Source organism: Tamandua tetradactyla, chromosome 1, assembly GCF_023851605.1.
Source record: "Tamandua tetradactyla isolate mTamTet1 chromosome 1, mTamTet1.pri, whole genome shotgun sequence".
Lineage (NCBI taxonomy): Eukaryota > Metazoa > Chordata > Mammalia > Pilosa > Myrmecophagidae > Tamandua > Tamandua tetradactyla.
In genome coordinates, this window is record NC_135327.1 from 178,725,541 (window position 1) to 178,751,389 (window position 25,849).

A 25,849-nucleotide genomic window follows, 5' to 3' on the forward strand; every position below is an offset into this window, starting at 1 on the left:
GATTAAACAGATTAACATAAGTAAAGTGCTTAAAACGTGAACTATTTTATCCTCACAATTCATGGGGTAGTGGCTCCATCTTACAGAAGAGAAAGCTTAGGGCTGAGGTGTTCAGTAACGTCTTAAAGCCACAAAACTATGAAGAAGCAGAACTGAGAACTAATTTTGGCTCTGTGAGACTCCAACACACTTATGTGTATGTTGCTAACAGAAATTCTAAAATAATGAAGTACACCAATCTAAAAGAGCAAAACTGGGTAAATAAAATGAGCTTACAATGAGCATACTTATGTATGAGATTTGTGAAACGTCAAAACAGCATAAGGGCTGGTTTCTTCAGTTATTTACAGAGCAAATTTTGCAGCTATGTCATTCCGGTAAAGCCTTTAGGATATAGTTTCTTCTTAAAATAAGGCAATTAAAAAAGGTATTGCAGAATTTTTTGAGGGAATGGATAGTCACCTGTCCTAAATTTTAATTCATCAGACACGTAAAAGACCGCCAGCTGGGGCAAGTATAAGACTATGTCAGCCCCAAATAAAAGACCGATTGTGCTTTTGTCAGCCAAGGCATATTGTCCTGTGTAAATGCAGTTTACTTTTTGAGAAAATGTAAAGTAGTAGTACAAGGGTCTACTTTTCTCCCTATCTTTCTTATCCCAGGCAATATGCTACTTTTAGTCATCTAAGTGATATCATACTATTTTTGTCCTTACAGGTCTTGCTTTTTCCAAGGAGTGCAATGCTTTCAAGGCTCTCCCATGTTGCAGCATTTCTTATAATTTTTTTTTCTCACGGCCAAATAATATTCCATTGTATGTAGTTGCATATTTTGTTTATCTATTTGTTGATGGACCCTTGGGTTATTTTCAGTGAATAATGCTGCTATAAACACTGGTATACAAGTTATCTGTGACCATGACTTCACTCTCCTTTGGTATATATGTAAAGGTGGGATTGCTGAGTCAAATGGTAGTTCTACATATAATTTTTCGAGAAACCACCATATTGCTTTTCACAGAGGTTACAGCATTTTACAACCCCAACAATGCATTAGAATTCCAGTTTCTTTGTTATAATACTAGTTATTTTATTATCATTATTATATGATTAATAACAGCCATAATTGCAGGGTATGAGATGTTTTCTCATGATGGTTTTAATCTGCATTTTCCTAAAGGTTAAGGATGGTGAGCATTTTTTCACGTGCCTTTGGCTTTGTATACCTTCTTTGGAGAAATGTCTATAAAAGTCTTTAGAACATTTTGAAATTGGGTAGTCTTTTTGCTGTAAAATAGTAAAACTTCTTTATATATTCTGGATATTAAACACACAACATATGGTTTGAAACTATCTTCTTCCGTTCTGTAGGCTTTTTTATTTTCTTGATAACTTGCTTCAATGTATAAAAGTTCTTAATTTTGACGAAATCAAATTTATCTGTTGTTTCTAAGACAGTTGCTTGTTCTTTTGGTATCATATCTAAGAATCTGTTGCTGAACCCCAGGTAATGAAGATTTATCTCTATGGCACCTTCTAAGAGTTTATAGGTTTTACCTCTTTTATTTAGGTGCTTGATTCCTTTTGAGTTGAGTTTTGTTTATGGTATGAGGCAGGAGTATAATACCATTCTTCTGCATGTGCATATCCAATTTTCCCAACACAATCTGTTGTAGATACAACTGAGTAGATGTGGCACTCCTGTCAACAATATGGTGACCACTGATGTGATCTTTGATTTCTGAACCCTCAATTTGACTCCACTGGTTTATATTTTGTCCCTATGCCAGTTACCACCCTGTTTTCACTACTGTGGCTTTGCAACACAATTTGAAATCAGGAAGTGTGAAGACTCTAAAATTGTTCTTTCTAAAGATTGTTTTGGCTATTTGGGGCCTCTGACATTTCCATATAAAAGTGTGGGTTGAGTTTTCCATTTTTGCTAAAAGGCTGCAGGAATTATTTTAATAAGGATTGCACTGAATTTGTATATTGCCCTGGGTAACATTGACATATTAACAATGTTAACTCTTCCAGTCCATGAACACAGGCTAATCCTGATATTTACTTAATTTTTCTTTAATTCCTTTCAGCAGTGTTTTGTAGTTTGCAAGTCTATTGTGTCCTCAGTTAAAGTTTTTCTTAGATATTTAATTCTTTTAGAGGCTACTAAATTGTTCTTTTAGTTTACTCTTTCTATTGCTGGTGTATAGGAACACAATTTTTTTTTTTTTTTTTGCGTTGATCTTATACCCCTGCCACTTCGGTGAATTCATTTCTTAGCTCTAATAGTTTTTGTGTGTATTCCTTTGGATTTTTGATACAGAAATTTGTCATCTGCAAAGTTTACTTCTTTCTTTCCAGTCTGGATTCCTTTTATTTCTGTTTCTTGCCTAACTGCACTGGAAAGAATTTGTAATACAATACATAATACAGCTGTGGTGAAAGTGGGCAGCCTACTCTCATTCCTGTTCTTAGGGGAATACTTTAGGTCTTTAACATTGAGTATGATGATAGCTGTGGTCTTTTCATAAATGATCTTTATAATGTTGAGAAAGTTTCTTCCTATTCCTACTTTCCTGAGTGCTTTTTAATCAAGAAAGGAGGGTGGATTTTTGCCAAATGACTTTTTTGCATCTAATAAGATAACTGTGTGTTTTTGTGGTACCTTTGTTCTATTTATATAGTATATTACATGGATTGATTTTCATATTTTGTAACAACTTTCCATTCCTGGGACAAATCCCACTTAATCATGGTATATTGTTTGTTTAATATGCTGCTGGATTTGGACTGTTAGTATTTTGTTAAGGATTTATGCATTTATAATTACAAGGGAAATCCAACTATACTTTTCTTTTCTGCTGATGTCTCTTCTAGGCTTTCATATAAGAGTAATGTTGACCTCACAGAATCAAGTAGGTGTTTCCTCCCCTAGTTTGAGAAGGAATGGTTTTAAATATATATATTTTTAAGTTTCTAATATATATATATATACACTTAATGAGAGAAATCTTAGGTTTACAGAAACATCATGCAGAAAATGCAGAGTCCCCTTGCCCCTACCATTAACACCTTGTATTAGTGTGGTACCTTTGTTTCATATGATAATTGTACCACTAATTAAAGTTCATATTTTACATTAGGGATCACTGTATTGTACAGTCCTATGGTTTTTCTTTTTGTATTTCAATCTACTAGCATATGTATACACCTAATATTTCCCTCTTTAATCACACTCAAATACATAATTCAGTGCTGTTAGTTACAATCACAATGTTGCACCATATCACAATCATTCATTACCAAAAGTTTTCTATTGCCCCAAACAGAAATCCTAGTAAACATTTACTCCTCATTAAGCATTATGTCCAATTAAGCATTAACTCCTCATTCCCTACCACAACTGCAGCCCCTGGTAACCTATATTCTAATTCCTGACTCTATCAATGTGCTTAATCTATTTCATATCAGTGGAACATACAATATTTGTTCTTTTGTGCCAGGCTTATTTCAATCCACACAATGTCTTAAGGGTTCATCCATTTGTAGCATGTACTAGAATGTGTTTCCTTTCGTGACTGAATAATATTACACTGTATGTATATATTACATTTTTATCTTTTGATGGACATGGGGGTTACTTCCATCTTTTGGTTTGTGAATAATGCTGCTATGAATATCAGTTTACAAAATCCTGTTTGAGTCTGTTTTTAATTCTTTGGGGTCATGTGGTAATTCCATACTTAGCTTTCTGAGGAACCTGTTTCAAACAGCAGTTGCATCATTTTACATCCCCAACAACAATGAATGAGTGTTTCCACTTCTCTATATCCATCTTCTCCAATACTTGTTACTTTGTTTTTTAAAATAGGAGCCATTCTAGGGGGTGTGAAATGGTATCTCACTGTGGTTCTGATTTGCATTTTCCTAAAGGTTAATGAATGATACTATCTTTTCACATATTTCTGGCCTTTTGTATATCTTATTTGGTGAAATGTTTATTAGAGTCTTTTGCCCATATTTAATTTTTTTTTTTTTTTTGTCATTTTGTTGTTGGGTGGAAGACATCTTTATATATTCTGGGTATTAGATCCTTATCATATATGTGGCTTCCAAATATTTTCTCCCATTCTGTAGGATGTCTTTTTATTTCATGATGAAGTCTTTGGAGCACAAAATTTTAGTTTTGATGAGGTCCCATTTATCTATTTTTTCTTTTGTTGCTCATGCTTTTGTTATAAAGTCTAAGAAAACATTGGCCAGTACAACATATAGGGAAGATGCTTCCCTACATTCTCTTGGGGGAATTTTATAGTTTGAGTTCTTATATTTAGGTCTTTGATCCTTTCTTCATTCTTCTGCATATGGATATTCAGTATTTCCAGCACTATCTATTGAAGAGACTATCCTTTCCCAATTGAGTGGATTTGACACTCATCAACAATAAGCTGGCCATAAATGTGATGGTTTGTTTCTGAACTCTCAAGTCTATTCCACTGGTCTATACGTCTGTCTTTATGCCAGTACTGTGTTGTTTTGACCACTGCAGTTTTGTAATAAATTTTAAAATCAGAATGTGTTCTCCAACTTTGTCCTTCTTTTTCAAGATGGCTTCGGCCACTGAGTCCTCTTATCCTTCCATGTAAATTCGATGATTGGGTGTTCCATTTCTGCAAAGAAGTTGTTAGAATTTTGACTGGGATTGTGTTGAATCTCTAAATCACTTTGGGTAGAACTGATATCTTATCAATGTTTAGTAATTCAATCCATGAACACAGAATGTACTTCTATTTATTTATAAAGTTATTCTCCAATTTCCTTTAGCAAAGCTTTGTAGTCCTTTGTGTTTTTATCAAGAAGGGTGCTGGATCATCAAGTGCCTTTTCTGCATCAATTGAGATGATAATGTACTTGTTCCCCCTTCTGTTAATCTGTATTATATTAAATGGTATTCTTATGTTGAGCCACCCCTGCATACATGGGATAAATCCCATTTAATCATGGTGCATACTTCTTTGAATGTACTGCTGGATTTGGTTTGCTTGTATTTTGTTGAGGATTTCTGCATCTATATTCATAGGGATACTGTTGTGCAATTTTCTTTTCTTGTGTCATCATTGTCTGACTTTGGTATTAGGGATGACCTCATAGAAGTGTTCTCAGACTTGGAAGAATATAAGCAAGAGTGGGGTTAATTCTTGGAAAGTTAGGTAAAATTCATCTGCAAAGCCATCTGGTCCTGGGCTTTTCTTTGTTGGGAAATTTGTGATTACTGATTCAATCCATTTACTCATTACTGATCTGTTGAGAGCTTCTATTTCTTCTTGAGTAAATACAGGTAAATGTAGGTAGTCTGTGTTTTGGAGGAATTTGTCCATTTTACATTGACTGTTTAATTTGCTGTTATTCATTGCCTCTTATAGTGCCTTTTATTTCTGTAAGGTAGTTACCTTTCTCTGTCAGTCTAACTAAAAATTTGTCCATTTTTTTGACGGTTCCAAAGAAGTAACTTTTGGTTTTGTTGATTCTATTTTATTCAATTCTGTACTTTATTTATCTCCATTCTAATCTTTGTTATTTCTTTCCTTTTAGTTTGCTTTTCTATTTTAGATTCTCTAATTTTGAAGTTAAATCTCTGATTTAAAAATCTTTCTTCTTTTCAAACGTTAAGTATTTAGAGCTAAAATTTCCCTTTTAGCTTCTTATACGTTTGTTGCCATTTTGATTTGTCACAAGGTATTTACCGATTTCCCTTGTGATTTCTTCTTTGACCCAAGGTTAACACTACACTATTTAATTTCCATATATTTGTGAATTTTCCATTTCTCTCTCTGTTATTGATTTCTAGTTTCATTCCACTGCGGTCAGAGAAGACAGACTGTATGATTTCTATATATTAAAATCTGAGAAATGTTTTGTGACCTAATAACTAGTCTATCCTGGAGAATAATCCATGTGCACCAGGGAAGAATGTGCATCCCTTCTGATTTGAGAGTTTAACCTATTTACATTTCAGGAAATTGTGGATAAGGCTAGATTTCTTTCTGCCATTTTGCTAATTGTATTTTTGTGAGTCTTACACTTTTTTGTCCCTCTTCTCCTCCATTACTGCTTTCTTCTTTGTTTATATGTTCTTTTATAATGAGCCATTTGCAATCACTTATTCTTTCCCTTTGTATAGATTCTTTAGATATTTTCTTTATGGTTATATGGGGATTACATTAAACATACTAAATTTATTATAACTTTGTTTATTCTAACTAGACTTCAATAGCCTGTACACATACAGTACTTATACCCCTTCATTTCTCCTTTTTATTTTCTTCATGCCACAAATTACATCTTTCTGCGCGGTGCACTTAGTACCAAAGATTCACACTTTTTTTTTTTTTTATCTATTTGCATTTTCAGCCTTATAAGAAGCAAAAGACAGCATTCATTACAAATGAAAAATGAAATAATTCTGGCATATAATGTTATTTATACCCATATTATTTATACCAGAGATCTTTTTTCTTCATCCAGTATTGAGATGTTTAGGTGTCCTTTCCTTTCAATATGAAGGACTCCTTTTATTATTTCTTATATGGCAGGTCTAGTGGTAATGAACTCCCTCAGTTTTTCTTTTCCAGAAAGTCTTAAATTTTCCCTTATTTCTGGAGGACACTTGTGGGTATATTATTCACAGTTAACAGTTTTTTTTTTTTTTTAATCTTTCAGCACTTTAAATATGTCTTTCTACTGCCTTCTGGCTTCCATGGTTTCTTTTGAGAAATTGGTTATTAATCTTGTTCAGGAGCCCTTGTTTGTGCCCATTGATGCTCTCTTGCTGTTTTTAAGATTCCGTCTTCATCTTGTGTCTCAGTGTAGATCTGGTAGGGTTCATTCTGCTTGGCATTTGTTAAGTATCTTGGATTTGTACAGTCATATCATTCAACAGATATGGCAAGTTTTCTGTGTATTACTTCTTCAAATATATATATTTTTGGCCCTTTATCTCTCTTCTCCTTTTGAGACTCCTATGATGTATATGTTGGTATACTTGATGGTGTCCAATAGGTTTCTCAGGCTCTGTTCATTTGATTTTTTAAAAATCCGTTCTTTACGTTCTTCAATTTGGGCAATACCAATTGTTTTGTCTTCAAGTTAGCTAATCCTTTCCTCTGCTTCCTCTAATCTGCTCTTGAGCCGCACCCCCCACCCCTCCACTGAATTTTTCAATTCAGTTACTATATTTTTCTTTTAGGTGCATGGTCCTGGACTTGAACCCGGATCTCCCGCATGGAAGGCAAGCATTCTACCACTGAATCACCCTTGCACCCAGTTACTATAGTTTTGAGTTCCAGAATTTCCACTTGGTTCTTCTTTATAATTTGTATCTCATTATTGAAATTCTCATTTTGTACCTAAATGGTTTTCATTTTCTTTAGTTCTTTGCCCATGTTCTTTCTTTAGCTGATTCTATTTTTGAGAGCTGTTCTAAGATCTTTGATTAGTAATTCCAGAAACTGTATTTCTTCCAGAATATTTTCCATTGAATTCATTTTACTCCTGTGTCTGGATCATACCTTCCTACCTTTGTGTATATTTGGCAATTTTTTGTTGAGAACTGAACATTCTGAACATTATGTTGTTGTCACTCTGGAAATCTAGTTCTCCCACTCTTCTGTGTGACAGACTAAGAACAATATGCAAAAAAAAAAAAAAAGAAAAACAGACATATTGGCTCTTTATGTCCCTGCTACATGCTGGTGTGAGGACAGAAAATACTGCTTCTAAGAGGAACAGTGGCTAGCAACTGCACTGAGAACTCAGGGACCCACCAGATTAAACAACACAAGAAAAAGAAGAAACCCAACCAATAAAGAAGTACACTGGGTCTCTTTTATGTTCTTGTTAGCTGGTGGTGTGAGGCTAGCAGCTGCTACTGCAGAGGGGGCTGAAAGCATGGCAAGAGTCTATGCTTTGCCCTCAGCCATCTCCAAATCAGGAAACAACCACACAAGGCAGGAAAAAAAGAAATAACCACTACTCTTAATTTGCAGGTGGATGCTAGTAGAAGGTTGATGCTGCACAGAGGGCCAAAACAGGCCTGCTTCCATGATGGCCCCTCATGGGTTCCCTAGACCAACCCTGACTCTCAACCCTAAATTTCAACTTTCCTCTGTCAGCCCTGGCCCCGACTGGCCAGTCCTGGAATCCAGGTAATGCTACTCCAGCTTAAGCTGTTTCTGCAGCCACTGAAATGAGGTTGAGCAGTGGGGACTGATCTCTGGTTCGTATGTTCACGTACAAAAGTAAAACTTTTGGCAGCTTCTCATTTCCTCTGTTATGCCTGTACTTTTTCTAAGTACCTACTCTGGTTCTATTCTCTTTCTTTCAGATCTTTCATTTTCCTAGAGGAGGTAGCAATTTGTAAAACTTCCTACTCTGCCATTCTTTGCTTGGACACTTTAAAATTTTTGAAACCAGACTTGCCCATGTTATATGGAATAGAACCCTATATGTCCTATGTGATCACAAAATTACATACAAAATTATGTGCTTGAGATTATGTGAAGCTTTCTAATTTTATTAGGGCAGGGGAGGTGAATAATGCAGGTAAAATATGTTGGTTCAAGCTATAAGCATATCTACTTGCTTATGATGAAAGCTCTTATATCCTAACCATTTGGTTCTCAACTCAAGCAGCAAAATCTACACCGGAATTTGATAAGGGTACTCAAGTATTCTTATCAACTTGTTACTTAAGTAAAATAATAAATATCACAGAAAACACTTTATCAGATAAAATAGTTTCCTGTTTTTCCTAGTAGACTTGTTAGCAGCTGATTTTTAGTATTTTTACACATACTTTATTTTCTATAGCCAACTGTACATGAGACATTAAACCTTTTCACTTCCTTTTTATAAAATGAAGGTAACTGAGTAAACCCTTTCCTCTGTATCAAACTCAACAAGCCAGAAGCAGTTAGCTTACTGAGTGATCTGAAATAGCTGTGAGTCACTAAAAATAGTGTCATATGATAACTGGTGGTTATATTTGTTTTCTTATTTTCCTTGCAAGGTTATAGTCTACTTATTGGAAGAGATATTCTTTGACAGAATTGTCAAATGAAGAAAAGATGAAAGAAAGGAAAACAAAAAAACAAAATTTCACTTGGACTTTTTTTCTCTCACATATAGCTAGGTATGCTAAACATTATCAATACTAGATTGACAATTTATAATAGTGATTTTTGTAATCTAAGAATAGAACAGTAATTATAATGTTTTTAAACTTTCATTAAGTTTTAAATTCGTGATGTTGATTCTCACATGCTGGAAGCATAACTTTTTCTACTGTTATTGTTGTTTTTTAAAGAATACCTGTTCCTATACGAGGCTGTATGGTCATTTTTAATCATAGTATATATCAAATAAGGGGAAGGAACACAGTGGAACACAAACTAGTGTAAAAGACTGAAAGTTAACTAAGTTCTGATTATAGCAGATGGAGTATCTTCAAAAAACACTGGTAAGAGAAGTAATAAACATTTAAATATTCTTCCTCCCCCCACAATATCCTATAGTGGATTATTTAGTATTAGCTTTCCTTAGGATTAGGGAACAAAAATACTTCTTAAAATCCTTTATTATCAATTATATGAATTATAAGGGATTTTAAGAAGTCAAACAATATTAAAGACATTTTGATATCCATTATGTATTATATAATATCAACATTACAGGAAATGTTCAACATGATGGTTTATTAATCCTACGTGAAAACTAGCATTATTCGTCCTACAGGATTATATTTTTAACCACAGAAAGTAGATTAAAGTATCAAATTCTATGCAAGTGTGAGAAATAAATGAGTTTTGGAGTTGTGAAAGTTCTTTAGCTAACAATATGATAGTTCAAGATTACCATTTCATGGTTATCTTCTTCTCAATGTTTTCAAATTATATATGTTGTAAAGTCAAGATTAAACTAGTTTGTCTGCGTTGTCATATGTTTCAGGACATCATTTTGTCTAAATCCTGTATAATATTCCATCGTATGTGTGGTAGTTAGATTCAGTTGTCAACTTGGTCAGGTGAAGGCATCTAGTTCTGTTGCTGTGGACATGAGCCAATGGTAGGTGAATCTCATCTGTTGCTAATTACATCTGCAGTCGGCTAGGAGGCGTGTCTGCTGCAATGAGTGACGTTTGACTTAATTGGCTGGTGCTTAAATGACAGAACGCAACGTAGCACAGCTAAGCAGCTCGGCATTCCTCATCTCAGCACTCGCAGCTCAGCCCAGGCCTTTGGAGATGCAGAAAGAAGTCACCCCGGGGAAAGTTGTTGAAACCCAGGGGCCTGGAGAGAAGACCAGCAGAGACCATCTTGTGCCTTCCACATAAGAAAGAACCTCAGTGGAAAGTTAGCTGCCTTTCCTCTGAAGAACCAACAAAATAAATCCCCTTTTATTAAAAGCCAATCTGTCTCTGGTGTGTTGCATCCCGGCAGCTAGCAAACTAGAACACTATGTATATACCAAATTTTGTTTATCTGCTTGTCTGTTAATGGGCACCTGGATTTCCATCTCTTGGCAATTGTGAATAGTGCCACTATGAATATTGGTGTGCAAATGTCTGTTTGTGTCACTGCTCTCAACTCTTCTGGGTATGTACTGAATATTAGTAGTACTGCTGGGTCATAGGGCAACTCAATATTTAGTTTTCTGAGAAACTGTCAAACTAACTTCCACAGCAGCTGAATCATTATTCCCACCAGCAGTGAATAAGTGTTCTAATTTCTCCACATCCTCTCCAACATGTATTGTTTCCTGTTTAATAGCAGCCATTCTTATAGGTGTGAGATGATATCTCATTGTCACCTTAATTTGCATCTCCCTTATAGCCAATGAAGATGAGCAGCTCTTCATATGCTTTTTTTTTTTTTTTTTTTTTTTTTTTAAAGGAAAGACAGAGAGAGAAGGAAGGAAGGATAGAAGGAAAGAAGGAAGGAAGAAAGGGAAACATCTTTAAACATTTTCTTGTTTTATTGTATTTTGTTTTTCCGTTTTTTGTTACATGGGCTGGGGCCGGGAATCGAACCGAGGTCCTCCGGCATAGCAGGCAAGCACTTTGCCCGCTGAGCCACCACGGCCCGCCCTCTTCATATGCTTTTTAGCCATCTATATTTGCTCTTCAGAAAAGTGCCTATTCATTTCCTCTGCCCATTTTATAAGTGGATGGTTTGTTCTTTTGTTGTTGAGCTGTATAATTTCTTTATGTACACAGGATATCAAGCCTTTATCTGATATGTGGTTTCCAAATATTTTCTCTCATTGAGTTTGCTGCCTCTGAATCTTGAGGACATAATGATGATTGAAATAAGTCAGACACAAAAGGACAGATACTGTATGCTTCTATTATTATGTTCTGGTATAGCCTCCAGTGTCTGGGAGCAGCTAGAAGGAAAAATATGAGATGAGGGAATGGTAGCCTATGACAAAGTCTGGGACCTGTTCTGTAGCTGCTTGTTGAAGTGTGTTTTGAAAATTACTGCATTTTTCTTTTCTTTGAATATATCTGTCATATTTCACAAAAAAAAGTTAAAAAAACTATAGGAGCTTTAGTAATATTAGATAAAATAAATTCCTGAAATAAAAAACTTCAAAATATTTAGTAACACAGGTCACTACGCAAAGTTGATATTTGTGATAACTTTCTACTTGATTATTTTGAGAACATCTGACAGCTGATCAACTGATATTTAAGTTAGTGTTTAATATTTAGAATTTAAGAACCTGATAATCCATGCTCTCAACTTTAGTTCACCTAGTTTTCATATTATAGTCAGTCCATATGACTGTGGCATCATGATATTTGTCTTTTTGTTCTTAACATTTCATTCAACATACAGTCCTTAAGGTTCATTCACATAGTTGCATGCTTTACAACTTCATTCCTTCTTGTGGCAACTTAGCAGTCCACAGTATGTATGTTTGTCCACTGACCACTGTATGTAATCACCATAGTTCCCCTTTCCATTCCTCAGCTATTGTACCCTTAAGCACATGCATTAATTGTGGATCAGGAACAGTGCTGCAATAAACACCAATGTACCAATGTCCATTCATGTCCCACACTCAATTCTCCCAGGTATATACTGAGCAACAGGGTTTTAGGATCATATGGCAAACCAATCCCTAGCCTCCTGTGGAACCACCATACTGCCCTCCAAGGAGCTGCACCTCTGTTTCCCTACCCACAGTGAATATGTGTATCTCTTTCTCCACATTTTCTTTAGCACTTGTTTGTCTCTGTTCATTTTTAAACAGTTTTAGTAACACATCATACAACTCAACCTAAGAGTATAGATATGCCTGTCCTTTTCTTCCAACAAAGAATCCATACCTCTTTCCCATGACCCCAACCTGGTGACATTTAGTTTCGGCATGTCTTTGTTACATTCAGTGGAAGCATGTTACAATGTTACTGTTGACTACAGACCCTAGCTTGCATTAACTGTACCTTTTTCCATACACCATCTATTTTCAATAACCTGCGATAGTGACATTCATCTGTTCTCCCTCATATAAAGACATATTGTGATTTGTACGTTTTATCACCATCACTGTCCACTCTAGACATTCATAACTTAAACCATCTCAGTTTTACCCTCTAACTTTCCTTCTGGCTTCATACTTGTCCCCAGCTCTTCTACCTCTATCATATTCACATTCAGCTTCATTCAGTATACTTATAATATTGTGCCATAATCAATTAGTATTGTACTATCCATTTCTGAATTTTTACAATCACTCCTGTTACACAATCTGTATTCTTTCAGCACCAATTGTCCAAACTCTACCCTATGTCTATCTCCTTATAATCTATGTTCTTAACTTCAATTCCAAAGTTAATTTATTAACGTTAGCCCATGTTAGTGAGACCCCACACAGTATTTGCCCTTTTGTTTCAGGGTAATTTCACTTAGCATAATGTTCTCAAGGTCCATCCATGTTGTTACATGCTTCATGACTTTATTCTGTCTTAAAGCTGCATAAGAGTACTGGTGCCTGCCCATGTAAAAAAACAAACAAACAAACAAAAAACTGCATAATATTCCATTGTATGTATACACCACAGCTTGTTCAGCTGCTCATCTGCTGACGGACATTTGGGCCGTTTCCATCTCTTGGCAATTGTAAATAATGCAGCTATAAACACTGGTGTGCAAATGTCCGTTTGTGTCCTTGCCCTCACGTCCTCTGAATATAGACCTAGCAATGGGATTGCTGGCTTATATGGCAGTTCTATATTTAACTTCTCTGAAGAACAGCCAAACTGCCTTCTAGAATGGTTGTACCATTTTACATTCCCACAAACACTGGATAAGTGTGCCTCTTTCGTCACATCTTCTCCAGCACTTGCAGTTTTCTGTTTTGTGGATAATGGCCTTCTACTGGGTGTCAGATATTATCTCAATGAGGTTTTGATTTGCATTTCCCTAATAACCAGTGAAGTTGAGCATCTTTTCATGTGCCTTTCAGCCATTTGTATTTCCTCTGCTGATTAGTGTCTGTTCATATCTTTTGCCCATTTTTTAATTGGGTTGTCTGTCTTTCTGTTATTGACTTGAAGAATCTCTTTATATATTATGGACACCAAACCCTTATCTGATATGTGCTTTCTAAATATTGTCTCCCATTGCACAGGCTGCCTTTTGACTTTCTTGACAAAGTTCTCTGATGCACAAACATTTTTAATTTTGAGGAGTTCCCACTATCTATTTCCACGCTCATGTTTTGGGTGTAAGGTCTAGGAAACTGCCTGTGCCAGTTTGAATCGTTGTGTACCCCAGAAAAGCCAAGTTCTTTAATCCTCATTCAATACTGCTGGGTGGGAGCATTTTGATTGTTTCATTGGAGATGTGACCTGCCACATTGTGGGTGGTAACCATTTTTTTACCTGGTCAAGTAACTCAATTTTAATAATAATGACATAGCCAAGCAGTAAATGATTGCACAGAACTAGTCCCACTATTTTCAAAATCAAATCACAAAAGATAAATAACAAAGAGATTGGTTGCCTTCTTTGTCTCATCAGAACAGAACTCATGTAGAATCATACCTCCAAGAAGCCCACTTTCTTTGCTTGGTTCTGCTGAGCCATTTGACTGATTGGATGCCACCACCTTTGAATTATTGATTGATTCTAACAGGGAGACAAATTCTAGGAAATTGGGTTCATTTGGCATTTGTCCTTCTTTAGCCTCTAAATAAGATTTGGAAGTTGGCATTATTTTCTCTTTATCAGTAATAATTTCTGTGGAACTTTTACCCTAGAAGACATCTGTCTGTGGGTGGTAACTTTTGATTAGACACATCCATGGAGATGTGTCTCCAACTCATTCAACGTGGGGTTGCTTATTGGTGACCTTTAAGAGAGAACCATTCTGGAAAAAGCTTGAGAACCACCAGGACCAGAGAGTCAATGACCTGGGGAAGCTGTTGATGAGAAAGCTAACAGACCTCGCCTTGTGTCTTTCCAGCTGAGAGAGAAACCCTGAACATCATTGGCCTTCTGAACCAAAGCTATCTTTCACTGGATACTTTACATTTTAATAGCCTTACAACTGTGAACTTGCAACTTAAGAAATTCCCCTTTATAAAAGCCATTCCAGTTCTGGTGTATCATATCCTGACAGTTTCCAAACTAGAACACCGCCTCCTATTGTAAGTTTCATAAGATATTTCCCTGTATTTTCTTCTAAAAGTTTTACGGTCTTAGCTCTAATGTTTAAGTCTTCGTTAGGTTTTGAATTAATTTTTGGATAGGGTGTATGTAAGATATGGATCCTCTCATTCTTTTGCCTAGTTCTCCAAGCACCATTTATTGAAGAGGTCCCGAAGGGTTGGCTTGGCTGCCTTATCAAAGAACAACTGTCCATAAATGAGAGGGTCTATATCTGAACACTATTCAATTCCATTGGCCAGTATATTTATCTTTATGCCAGTACCATGCTGTTTTGATCATACACTGTTTTGTTTCATAACATGAACAACACACTACCTGCTTCAAAGTCAGGTAGTGTGAGACCTGCTACTCGTTTTTCTTTCTCAAGATATTTTTAGCTACTTGGATGGACCTTAAGTACATTATTTCGTGCGCTTGATATTGTCTTTTAGTTCCCTGAGTCCCTGCTCATATTTTTCCATTTTTTCCCCTATATTTTCTTTTTCTTGCCGGATTTCAGATGTTTCGTCCTCCAGTTCAGAAGTCCTATGTTTTGTCTCTCGAAATCTACCATTGTAGGTTTCCATTGTTTTTTCATCTCCTCTACCGGGCCTTTCATTTCCATAAGTTCTGTGATTTGTTTTTTCAGACTTTCAATTTCTTCTTTTTGTTCATTCCTTGCCTTCTTCATATCCTCCCTCAGTTCATTGATTTGGTTTTTGATGAGGTTTTCCATGTCTGTTGGTACATTCTGAATTAATTGTTCAGCTCCTGTATGTCATTTGAATTGTTGGTTTGTTCCTTTGACTGGGCCATATCTTCAATTTTCCTAGTGTGATTTGTTATTTTTTGCTGGCATCTAGGCATTTAATTATCTTAATTCGTTTATTCTGCAGATTGCTTTCACTTTTTTTTTTTTTTTTTTTTTTTTAAGAGGGAGGAAGGGAAGGAAAGACAGAGAGAAGGAAGGAAGGAAGGAAGAAAGGGAAACATCTTTAAACATTTTCTTGTTTTATTGTATTTTGTTTGTTTGTTTGTTTTTTACATGGGCTGGGGCCGGGAATCGAACCGAGGTCCTCCGGCATGGCAGGCAAGCACTTTGCCCGCTGAGCCACCGCGGCCCGCCCCTGCTTTCACTTTTACCTAGGGTTTTCTTGCTGGATGAATTTGTTGTCTATCTGTTCTTTGACATTCAAGTTCAGTTCCATCTGGAACTCTAGCTTAAGTTTTGTTTAACAGAATTTTTCAGTTCTTGTTTTCTTATTTCTTGCCCTGCTTGTATGGTGCCTCTTTACCCCTACATTTAGGAGGGTCTACTTAGGTATTATAAACCGCAGCCGGATTTTCCCAGACCAAACTGGCCTCCTATCAGGAGGAAAGAGTCACCTGCATAGGTTTTCCCCGAGGGTGAGACCCAGCAGGTTGAAAGACTTTCCTGTGAATTCTCTGTACTCTGTTTTTCTTATCCTGCCCAGTATGTGGCGCTTGTCTGCTTGCAGGTCCCACCAGCATAAGATGATGCAGTACCTTTAACTTTGGCTGGGGGCATGGTAGAGACAGAGGCAAGGTTGTAGGCTGGTTTTAACAGCTTCAAATGACCAAGACCTGGTGTCTGAATTCCTTGAGGGAGGGATTCCACCTGAGTTGGGCTTCACCCCTCCCCTGGGGAAGGCACAGCCTCCAGACAAGCCCTGAAACGAGTTTGTTTCTGCCTATGCCTGGGGCAGTTGCAGCCTGAGGAGCCCTGCCACTGTATCCAAAGGCAGTCAAGACTTTGTAGAAACACAGCCACAAAAACCTCTGTTTCCTTTTTTTTCCCTTTTTCTGCCAGCCCTGCCCCCTTGGCACTGGGGCAAAAATGAGCAACCTCTTCTTTGACCAGGTTCACCTGAGCTGGGGGCCTATTTTTAGTAGTCAGAATTTGTTAATTAATGCCACAATTGGTGTTTGGTTGGGCTCAGCCCCTGCTGCTGGTAAAGTCCCTTTCCTTTCCCCTCTAGGAAGCAGCCTGTGGGGTAGGAGCGCTGGCTGCCACAGCTTGGGGAATTCACGGTTCTGGGGGGGCTCGCAGCCGGTCCAGCTGGTCCAGATTGGGGTATGCTGTGTGTCCGGTCACTGACGTGGCCCCAGGAGCTGTTCTGTACTATGTCTGGTTATTTAGTAGTTGTTCTGGAGGATGAACTAAAATGCGCACATTGTTAAGCTGCCATCTTGGCCCAGAAGTCTATTAATTGTTTCTTGAATGCTTGGTAGAATTCACATGTGAAATCATCTGATTGGACTTTTATTTTGGGGGAGCTTCTTGATGACTGATTCAATCTCTTTGCTGTGACTGGTTTGTTGAAGTTGTCTATTTCTTCTCAAGTTAGTGCTGGCTGTGCATGCCTTTTTAGGATGCTGTCCATTTCATTTATGTTGCCTGGTTTACTAACATATGACTGCTCACAGTATCCTGTCATTACCTCCTTTATTTCTGAGGGATCACTGTTTATGTCTCCTCTTCCATTTCTGATTTTATTTGCATTTCTCTTGCGCTGTCTCTCTCTCCCTTTTCTTTTTTTGTCAACCTAGCTAGGTGTCCATCAATTTTACTGGTTTTCTCAAAGAACCAACTTCTGGTTTTGTCTGGTTTTGTTGATTTTCTTGATTGTTTTCATGTTCTCAATTTCATGTATTTCTGCTCTAATCTTCGTTATTTCTTTCCTTTTGTTTGCTTTGGGTTTACTTCGCTGTTCTTTAGTTCTTCCAAGAGAAGAGTTAATTCCTCTATTTTTGCTTTCTCTCTCTCTTTTTAAGTTTTGCCATTTAAGGCAATAAATTACCTCAGCACTGCCTTTGCTACATCCCATAAATTCTGATATGTTCTGTTTTCATTTTCATTTGCCTCGAGATACTTACTGATTTTTCTTGTAATTTTTTCCCTGACTCACTGCTTAAGTGTGTGATGTTTAACCTCCATATATTTGTGAATTTTCTGGCCCTCTGACCTTTAATGATCTCAACTTCATTCAATTATGATCCAAGAAAGTATTTTGCATGATTTCAAATATTTTTAAATTTATTGAGACTTGTTTTGTGACCCAGCATATGTTCTATCCTTAAGAATGATCCATAAGCACTTGAGAAAAATGTGTATCCTCCTCTCTTGGGTAGTAATGTTCTACAAATGTCTGTTAAGTCTAGTTCACTTATTGTACTATTAAATTCTCTGTTTCTTTATTGATCCTATGTCTCAATGTTCTATTCATTGATGTGAGCAGGGAATTGAAGTCTCCAACTATTATGGTAGAGGTGTCTATTTCTCCCTTCAGTGTTGTCAGTGTTTGCCTCATGCTCTTTGGAGCACTCTGGCTCGGTGCATAAATATTTATGATTATGTCTTCTTGTTGAATTGTTTCTTTAATTAATATATAGTGTCCTTCTTTGTCTCTTTTAATTGTTTTATATTTGAAGTCTAATTTGTCGGATATTAGTATAACCACTCTTGCTCTTTTCTGATTGTTGTTTGCTTGAAGTATCTTTTCTCAACCTTTCACTTTCAACCTATTTTTGTCCTTGGGTCTAAAATAATAGTTTGTTTCTGAATCCATTCTCCAGTCTATGTCTTTTGATTGAGGAGTTTAATCCATTAACATTTAGTGTTATTACTGTAAAGGCAGTACTTTCTTCTACTATTTTGCCTTTTGGATTTAAATGTCATATTTTTTTCTTCTTCTTTTTACCTTTCCTTTTGTTTGCTCAAAGTCTTCTTTATATCCTCCCTCAACTCACTGATTTGATTTTTCATGAGATTTTCTATGTCTATTTAAACATCCTGAATTAGTTGTTTTAATTCCTGTATCTCACTTCAATTGCTGATTTGTTTCTTTGACTGGGCCATATCTTTTGGTTTTCCTAATATGACTCGTTACTTTTTGCTGGGGTCTACGCATTTGATTTCCTTAATCAGTTTATTATAGATGTTCTTTTCACTCCTACCTAGGATTTTCTTGCTGGATGGCTTTGTTCTCCATCAGTTCTTTGACATTCAATTCAACTTATTCTAGATCTCTAGCACAGGCCCTGTTTAACTGATCAGAAATATTCATTTGTTTTTCTGTTTCTTGCCCTGCCTATATAGGGCTTTTTTTTTTTTTTGAGGAGAGTCTCCTATATATTATAGACATAGTCAGATTTTCCCAGACTGGACTGGACTCTCAGAGGAAAAGAGTCACCAGCAGCAATTTTCCCTGAGGGTGAGATCCAGCAGATTGTCAGACTTTTCTAAGAAGCCTCTAGATTCTATGCTTTTCCTACCCTTTCCTGCATGTGGTACTTGCCTGCCCTTGGCTTCCCACCAGCATAATTTGATGCAGTGCCTTTACTTTCAGCAAACTCTCCCTGGCAAGGGAATGACTGAGACAGAGGTGAGGTTGTAAGTTGGCATTATTTGCTTCAGTTTCCCAGTCTCTGGGCTCTGAATTCCTTGAAGGAGGGATTCCCCTTGAGCTGGGCCCTACCTTTCTCTTGGGGAAGGTAGAGCCTTTAGGGAATTAACTCCCGTCACCTAACTAGTTACTTCGTCTCTCAGACAAGCTTATTATTCTGCTCTTTCCTGGGGTAATGCTGAAGCCTGAGAGGGCTTCCAGTTCTATCTAATGAGCTGTTAAGGAGAAGGAAAAAAGAAAAAAAAAAAAAAGCCATTTCAGAGTGGGACCCCTGCTCCTCAGGTTTGTCAATCAAGAGCTTAAGTTGGTACGTGGCTCTATGTATCTCTAGGCTCTGTATGTCCTCTTTCCTTGGGGTCCAGCCTTTTTCCAGTATTTTGTGCTGTATGTATGACTCAAAAAGCCTCTAGAATTTTTCTTCCCCATTAGCCCTACCCATCTCTGCTGGGGCAAAAATCTCCTAGTATCTTTAGTGCTCATTCCAGGTTTATCTGAAGTAGGGGCCTATTTTCAGCAGTCAGACTTTAAAATTAATTCCACAACCGGAGCTTGGTTGCGCTAAGCCCTTGCTGCTAGTTAAGTTTGTTTTCTTTCCCCTTGGGGAATGAGCCTACCATGCTTTTTGGGGAGGGGCACTGGCCTCTGCAGCTTGGGGGACTTACAGTTTTGTTTAGGGTCTCAGCTGGTCTAACTGACCCAGACTGGTATATGCTGTGTGTTTGTTCACTGACCTAGCCCCAGCAGTTGTTCTGTACTATTCCTGGCTATTTACAAGCTGCTCTGGAGGATGATCTAAATCCCATAGCTCACTAAGCCACCATCTTACCCTGCCTGCCTGATTCATTCACTTTTTAAAAATTCATTTTTTAAGAAAGAATTTTCATTGTAGTAAAAAAGAGGATACCACAGCATGTGCTCTGACCTCAGTCTTGAAGTGGATGTCCCACATCTGCTGATCGCTACATTTTTGCTTATCTACCAACTCACTAAATTAAATATCAGGCCAAATATTTTTTACCAAGAAATGCAAATGTTCCATCTCTCATTATTTTTAGAGTAATAAGTCCTTGACAACAGTTTTAAAAGGCAATCTCAAGTACTAGAAAGAAAACAGACTTCTGAGTCATAGATCTTGGGAAAAGAACCTCCCTGAGATAAATGGTTTCCTTATCCATAAAACGAATATACTATCTATGAATCAATGTCGAGAATAAATTAAAGGAGATTACATAAACATATCTGATTTTCTATAGATGTTAGGTTCCTCTCTGCCTATAAGGACAAACAAGAATTACAAGTTCTAAATTCCTATTTATGTCACAAACTTCATCTTTTATTGCATTAAATTAAAAAAAAGTACTAGCCTAGCAAACAATATAGCATATCACATACAATCTGATTTCAAATATTTCAGCAATCTTCTGTTTTTGTGATTTTTCCATATAAGCTGAGATCATACTGAGCATCTAAATTCCTGTTCATTATTTTGTTATTTTTTTTATGTTAATGATACTTCAGATAAATATATATTAAGAATGGCAATATAAATCTGGAAAAGTTCTTAAACTAAATATTTAAAAAATGAGTTCATAGTAATCCAGAAGGAATCTACTTCTAATGGAATGCAGAACAAGCCAGACTTCATGATGTAAACATTGATTCCAAATTTTTAAAATGCATTAGAAGAGGTTTATTTTAGCAATTAAGGATCTTGTAAAAAGAACACTCTATTTCCCAAAAAATATGACTAACAAACTACAGGATACATATTGAGGAGTTCATGCAGTAAGAAAATAAATTAATTTTGAAAAAGCAGAACTCAATTTCACTATGCTGCATCTAAAAGACCAATATAATCCTTTTTTCTCATCTAAAATAAATAATAGCTCAATATGCTTACGATTGATCTGTCATCAATATAGCTATCTCTGAATGTCAGTTATTTGGCTACAAATATGGGTACAAGTAAAAGAAAATTAAAATGGTTAAATTCAGACAATCCAATTCAATTTCCAACCAATAATTTAGTAAAATATAGAGAAACTTCTAGGCCATACTGGGCCTAAGAAACATGCAAACTAAGCCAGATTTTCAGGAGCTCATTTAATGTAGGAGAGTGTTTTTTCAACTAACAATGAATCCTACAACCACAAGTTGTCAATGATCTGGAATATCATATTTTAGGGATAAGTAGTGCAGAACAATGGTTCAGGACCTCTCTAGCATAAGAATAATTTTTTTTTCCTAGGAGGAAGGAGAAGCCTAATGGAAAAGGAATATTGTTTTGATCTACAGTTCAAGATATAGCTAATATGAAAAAGTAAGTTTAGGGGCATTTCCTTTAGTAAGTGACAGGAAGCCTAGGCTAAAAAGGATTCCATGAAGATTTTTATTTTCAAAGAACATATCCTAGGCTGGGAAGAAAATGTTAGGGAAAGAAGGGATGGAAGGAATCATTACTTTTAGCTAATTCCCAGAAAGGTAGGATCTAGGATACTCTGGTTGAAATAATAAAGAAGGAAACAGAGAAGGCTCAAGTTACTAAGAGATGATCTAAGCAACTGGAGTCTTGATTATCCTGCTTCATTCAGATCTGTGTTTCCATTTAAATTTTCTACCATAGCTCGTTAAAACTTTCAATGACAAGGTAAGTGTAAAGGAATGGTTCCAGGGTGGGAGAAAACAACTGAATGACTATTATGGTGGATTCACTGGATGGTTTACTAAGAAAGTTTACCATGGCTGGCTTATTAAGGTGCTGATACACCACTCTGCCACAAGCTATGCACTCCTCATCCACTGATTTAATGTTTTTGATTTTATGTATCGGTCTGTACTGTTCAACACCACTTAGCACCCCTTGATGAAGAGAAAATGGGTTAAGGTAGGAATAAGGGTGGGCTGGGGAGTTCTGAACAGGCAGACAGATATGGTACTACCTTTCAATTTCCCCTAAATATTACTACTCTGGTTTGTTCCCCCAGTGACCAGTTCCCAGCTAAAGAACTGCTGCTGGGCAAGGGGACAGCAAGCAACTTTACAGTTTATAGGTTTTAAAATACAAAGCATTTCAAATAAAATAATTCAAATACCATTAGATTTTTAAAGGCCCTTAAGGAAGTTAAAGAAAATCCCACTGGCAAAAGTGACCCTCTCTATGATGACTTGGTAAAGGCCAAACTTTAAGTGACAGATGTTTCATTCTGCCATAAAATTTTGTCAATAAAAAATTAGGCCAAAAAATGTTATTGCCTATTTTAAGAACTATTAACTTAAAACTGGTAAGATTTTAAAAACTTAACTGATAAGGTCTAGTTTAACTTCTCAAGACAAAGTTTTAAAGCTTTCTCTAATCTTAACTTGTTACTGAATTCAAGTCAACTTCTTAATAACCTACCATATCTGCCATGAAATTCAAAGACCAATGTCTACACTGTAGGGCATGAATAACCGATCATCCTATTCATTCAGACTCTTTAGAAATTTGTCATTCTGTTTTACATTAGCTACTTCTATTTTTTCTATTCTTAGATTCAGTTTCATGTTATGGCCAAATGATTCTGTTAAAATAAAAAAGCGTTATTTTTATTCCGGTTTTACCCCACAATATAAAAATCTGTGGCTTATATGAAACCGAGGATATTCTGGTAGAATAATCACTATTTCATACACATACACACACACACACACACACACACACACACACACATATGCTTAAATGTAAAATAATAAGACAATGCTCTCAAACTACTTGGATGGGGGGTGACAATGATAAGCCTGGATGAATCTCTTTTAGTCAAAATTATGTATTTTCTCTTCAGGTATCACTTCTTGGTTAGAAGTTGTATTAGATATTTGTCTAATCAGTCGACAAATGACTGCCTCCTGTCTCTTGTCAACAGAACATTAATTTCATTTTGGAGAATTCAGTAATTTCTTCATGTGATTAAGGAGAATAACCCCAACTCCAGATCCAGGGTACAGCTCAGGGTGGCTTATTTATCAGCCACAGTAACTATTTCAGGGATAAGCCCCTCACTGTTAGAACCAATGAGTTGGCAAGGGACAAAGAGGAAAAAAAAAAGCCTCATTCATCTATGTGATATGAAAAGGAAGATTCCAGAAGCAGGGGTGTAGTATCTGAGTAGTTTCGGGATATTGCTGATATATACCCAATTAAAAAAAAAAGTACATATTAAAAAAAATACCAGTAATTGTGTTCAACATGAAGCAAAGAAAATCCCTAGTTTTAGGGTTAATTAATTGCTTTCTCAATTCTGTCTTTAAAAAGTAGTCAATTAAGTATTAAGAGACAAATACTATCATCTTTTCCAATTTTCTTCCTATTTAGCTTTTTAAAGCTGACTCTATGAAGCAAATATCCTTTTCAGTCTTAGTTACGATAAAAGCAAATAATTCTTGAACACTTGTCAGATACTGTGGCAAATGCTTTTTATACATTCACTCATTTAATTTATATATTTTTATGCCTCTTTTAGTGAAGCTTATATTAAACTCCTAAATGAAATGTTATGAACAGCATTTTAGAGAGTATGGTCATGAAATGATAAATTCTGGATTAATATACATTTGCAGGTTCCATCAAATATAACTAGAATGATGGCAATTGACCACTTAATTCCTGTAGTTGAATTATGAATGCCATCTAAATGCTTATAATAGCAAAGACAAAGCACTGGAAAACTCCATATTTGCTATTATCTCGATCACATCATGAAGCCAGATGACCTGTAGAGTCCTTACTTAGACAGTGAGCTAGCTACCTCTAATAATCTAGTTCAGTATGTGCGACAGAAATGAAGCTTACAAATTTTAAACCAGCACTACTCAAAGTATAGTCTGTGGACCCGGTTTCAGTCTGAAATGACAATGTTTTCTGCATCACTAAGTACTTTTGCATAGCAAAATTTCTCAAAGAAGGAGACAATGTGTTGATTTATATTCTAGTTCAAACTCTTTACCCATCATGAACTGGTAACAAACAGTTTGTGTACTGGCTATGCTGAGTAACACTGTTCTATACCTCAGTTTTGGATACTTTCTTCTCCTCTGGTTTTCTGTTTCTACTGCCACACAAAACTTAAATCAACAACCAAATACTTAGCTTAAAAAGTCATACAGTAATGGAAAAAGCAATAAAAATTAACAATTGACCTCACCTTTGACAGGAGCAATTTCACACAGGAAACATGACCCTCATAGACAGCAGACAGAAGAGGGGTAATATGATGTTTATCTGGAGCCTATAAAATGATAAAAAGGAGATTACCTCATCAATATAGTTCATTTCTTCCTTCCTGGATCTAATTAGGGAACTCTTGTTAAAATTTCAAAATCATTGTTCACCTATTTACCCTTCTACACAAAAATTATCCCCCAGCCACAAGTTTCTAGTCTTTTAGAGGGGTGCTAGAGGCCAAGTCCACAAACAGAATGTTTCTCCTTGGGAGTCAGTGTAGCAACCTTAACTCAAATCTTAGCTCTGCCACTTATTGTGTAACTAATTATTTAGTTTCCCTGAGCCTCAATTTCCCATTATTGTAAAAATGCCAATGAAGTACAGAAAGGGAAAAGAGGGGTACAATATAGCCAATTAAGAGGTAAAAGACTGTCTTCATTGGGCCAGGTGATATGGTATCCCCTAAGACATACAAAGATAATCTCCCTTGCTGTTATAGTTACTTAAACATTTTTCCAAAACTCTGAAATACAGAAACTACAAAAGGTTAAAGTCAGGGGATGACTGCTTTTGTCTGACCCTTGTCTACCGACCTTTGTCTGACAATCCAGCTTAAATTCATCATATCACTGCAAAGTTCTACGTTCTGTAAGTGAAAGCCACTTGTTACCTATACATGGTGCTAACCAATGTGGAAAAATCCTAACCCTCAGTTTTATCAGCTTAAATATATGTAAATAAAATGTATTTGAACTATAAGCTTTAAATAAACAAATTCCTAAAAATTAGGCTGTATGAGTAATTAACGGAACAATTTTTAACCTAACAAAAAAAGTTTATTCTGCTTATTTTTAAAATCCCAACGATCTATTTCTAATTATGGGAAATATGTATAATTCACACTGTATTCTTATTTAAAATGAGATTTGCATAAATAACTATTTTATAAATCTATAGAAAACAATTACTTAAATAAAACAACAGGAACTTTTTTCTAAAATGATAATGGTCTTTACATACATTAATATCTGCTCCTTTCAGTAGCAGAAATTCCAGGATTTCAAGCTGACCACAATCTGCTGCATAATGAAGAGGCTTCCTTCCACCATCTAGTGTCCGGTTGACATCTTCTCCCTTGTAAAAGCAGCCAAACAAAAACAATGTTTATATTGATGGCAAACTGAAGAAGGGAAATGAGGCACCTGATATTTTCAGTTTCTAAGCCGCAAGAATTTTGTGAAACAAATACATTTCTTGCAAAGTAAGACAAACGGTCAAAAATTGAAATGAAATTCTGCACAAGAGTTAACAGTATATCATAACAGTATGATAATTCAAGGCATGATCAGCAAGTTAGGCTGAGAAGAATGCACCATAATGTTAAATGTAAATAAAATACATTACTGTTCTCTATTTCTGAGGAGTTCACATAGCATAATATCAAGATGTGGTCATACAGGACTGGTGAGTTCAATTACTGACATTTTGTACAGTTCATAAATTT

General features: G+C 36.1%; 1 protein-coding gene and 1 long non-coding RNA gene across 3 annotated transcripts in view; one reads left to right on the forward strand and one right to left on the reverse strand.

Annotated features, from left to right (window-relative positions):
• LOC143668299 (uncharacterized) overlaps nucleotides 1–10,391 on the forward strand; it is a 170,968-nt gene extending 160,577 nt beyond the window's left edge. The window contains exons 3-4 of the long non-coding RNA XR_013168378.1: nucleotides 8,048–8,206; nucleotides 10,162–10,391. This is a non-coding gene — a long non-coding RNA (uncharacterized LOC143668299). The remainder of the gene's footprint in view (nucleotides 1–8,047; nucleotides 8,207–10,161) is intronic.
• The window catches only part of MTPN (myotrophin), an 81,834-nt gene that overhangs the window by 16,588 nt on the left and 39,397 nt on the right, over nucleotides 1–25,849 (reverse strand). For both annotated transcript variants that reach the window (XM_077142732.1, XM_077142797.1), the window contains 2 exons: nucleotides 25,366–25,479; nucleotides 24,326–24,409 (listed from right to left, as the gene is read on the reverse strand). In XM_077142732.1, the coding sequence (XP_076998847.1) occupies nucleotides 24,326–24,409; nucleotides 25,366–25,479 (198 nt within the window). The remainder of the gene's footprint in view (nucleotides 1–24,325; nucleotides 24,410–25,365; nucleotides 25,480–25,849) is intronic.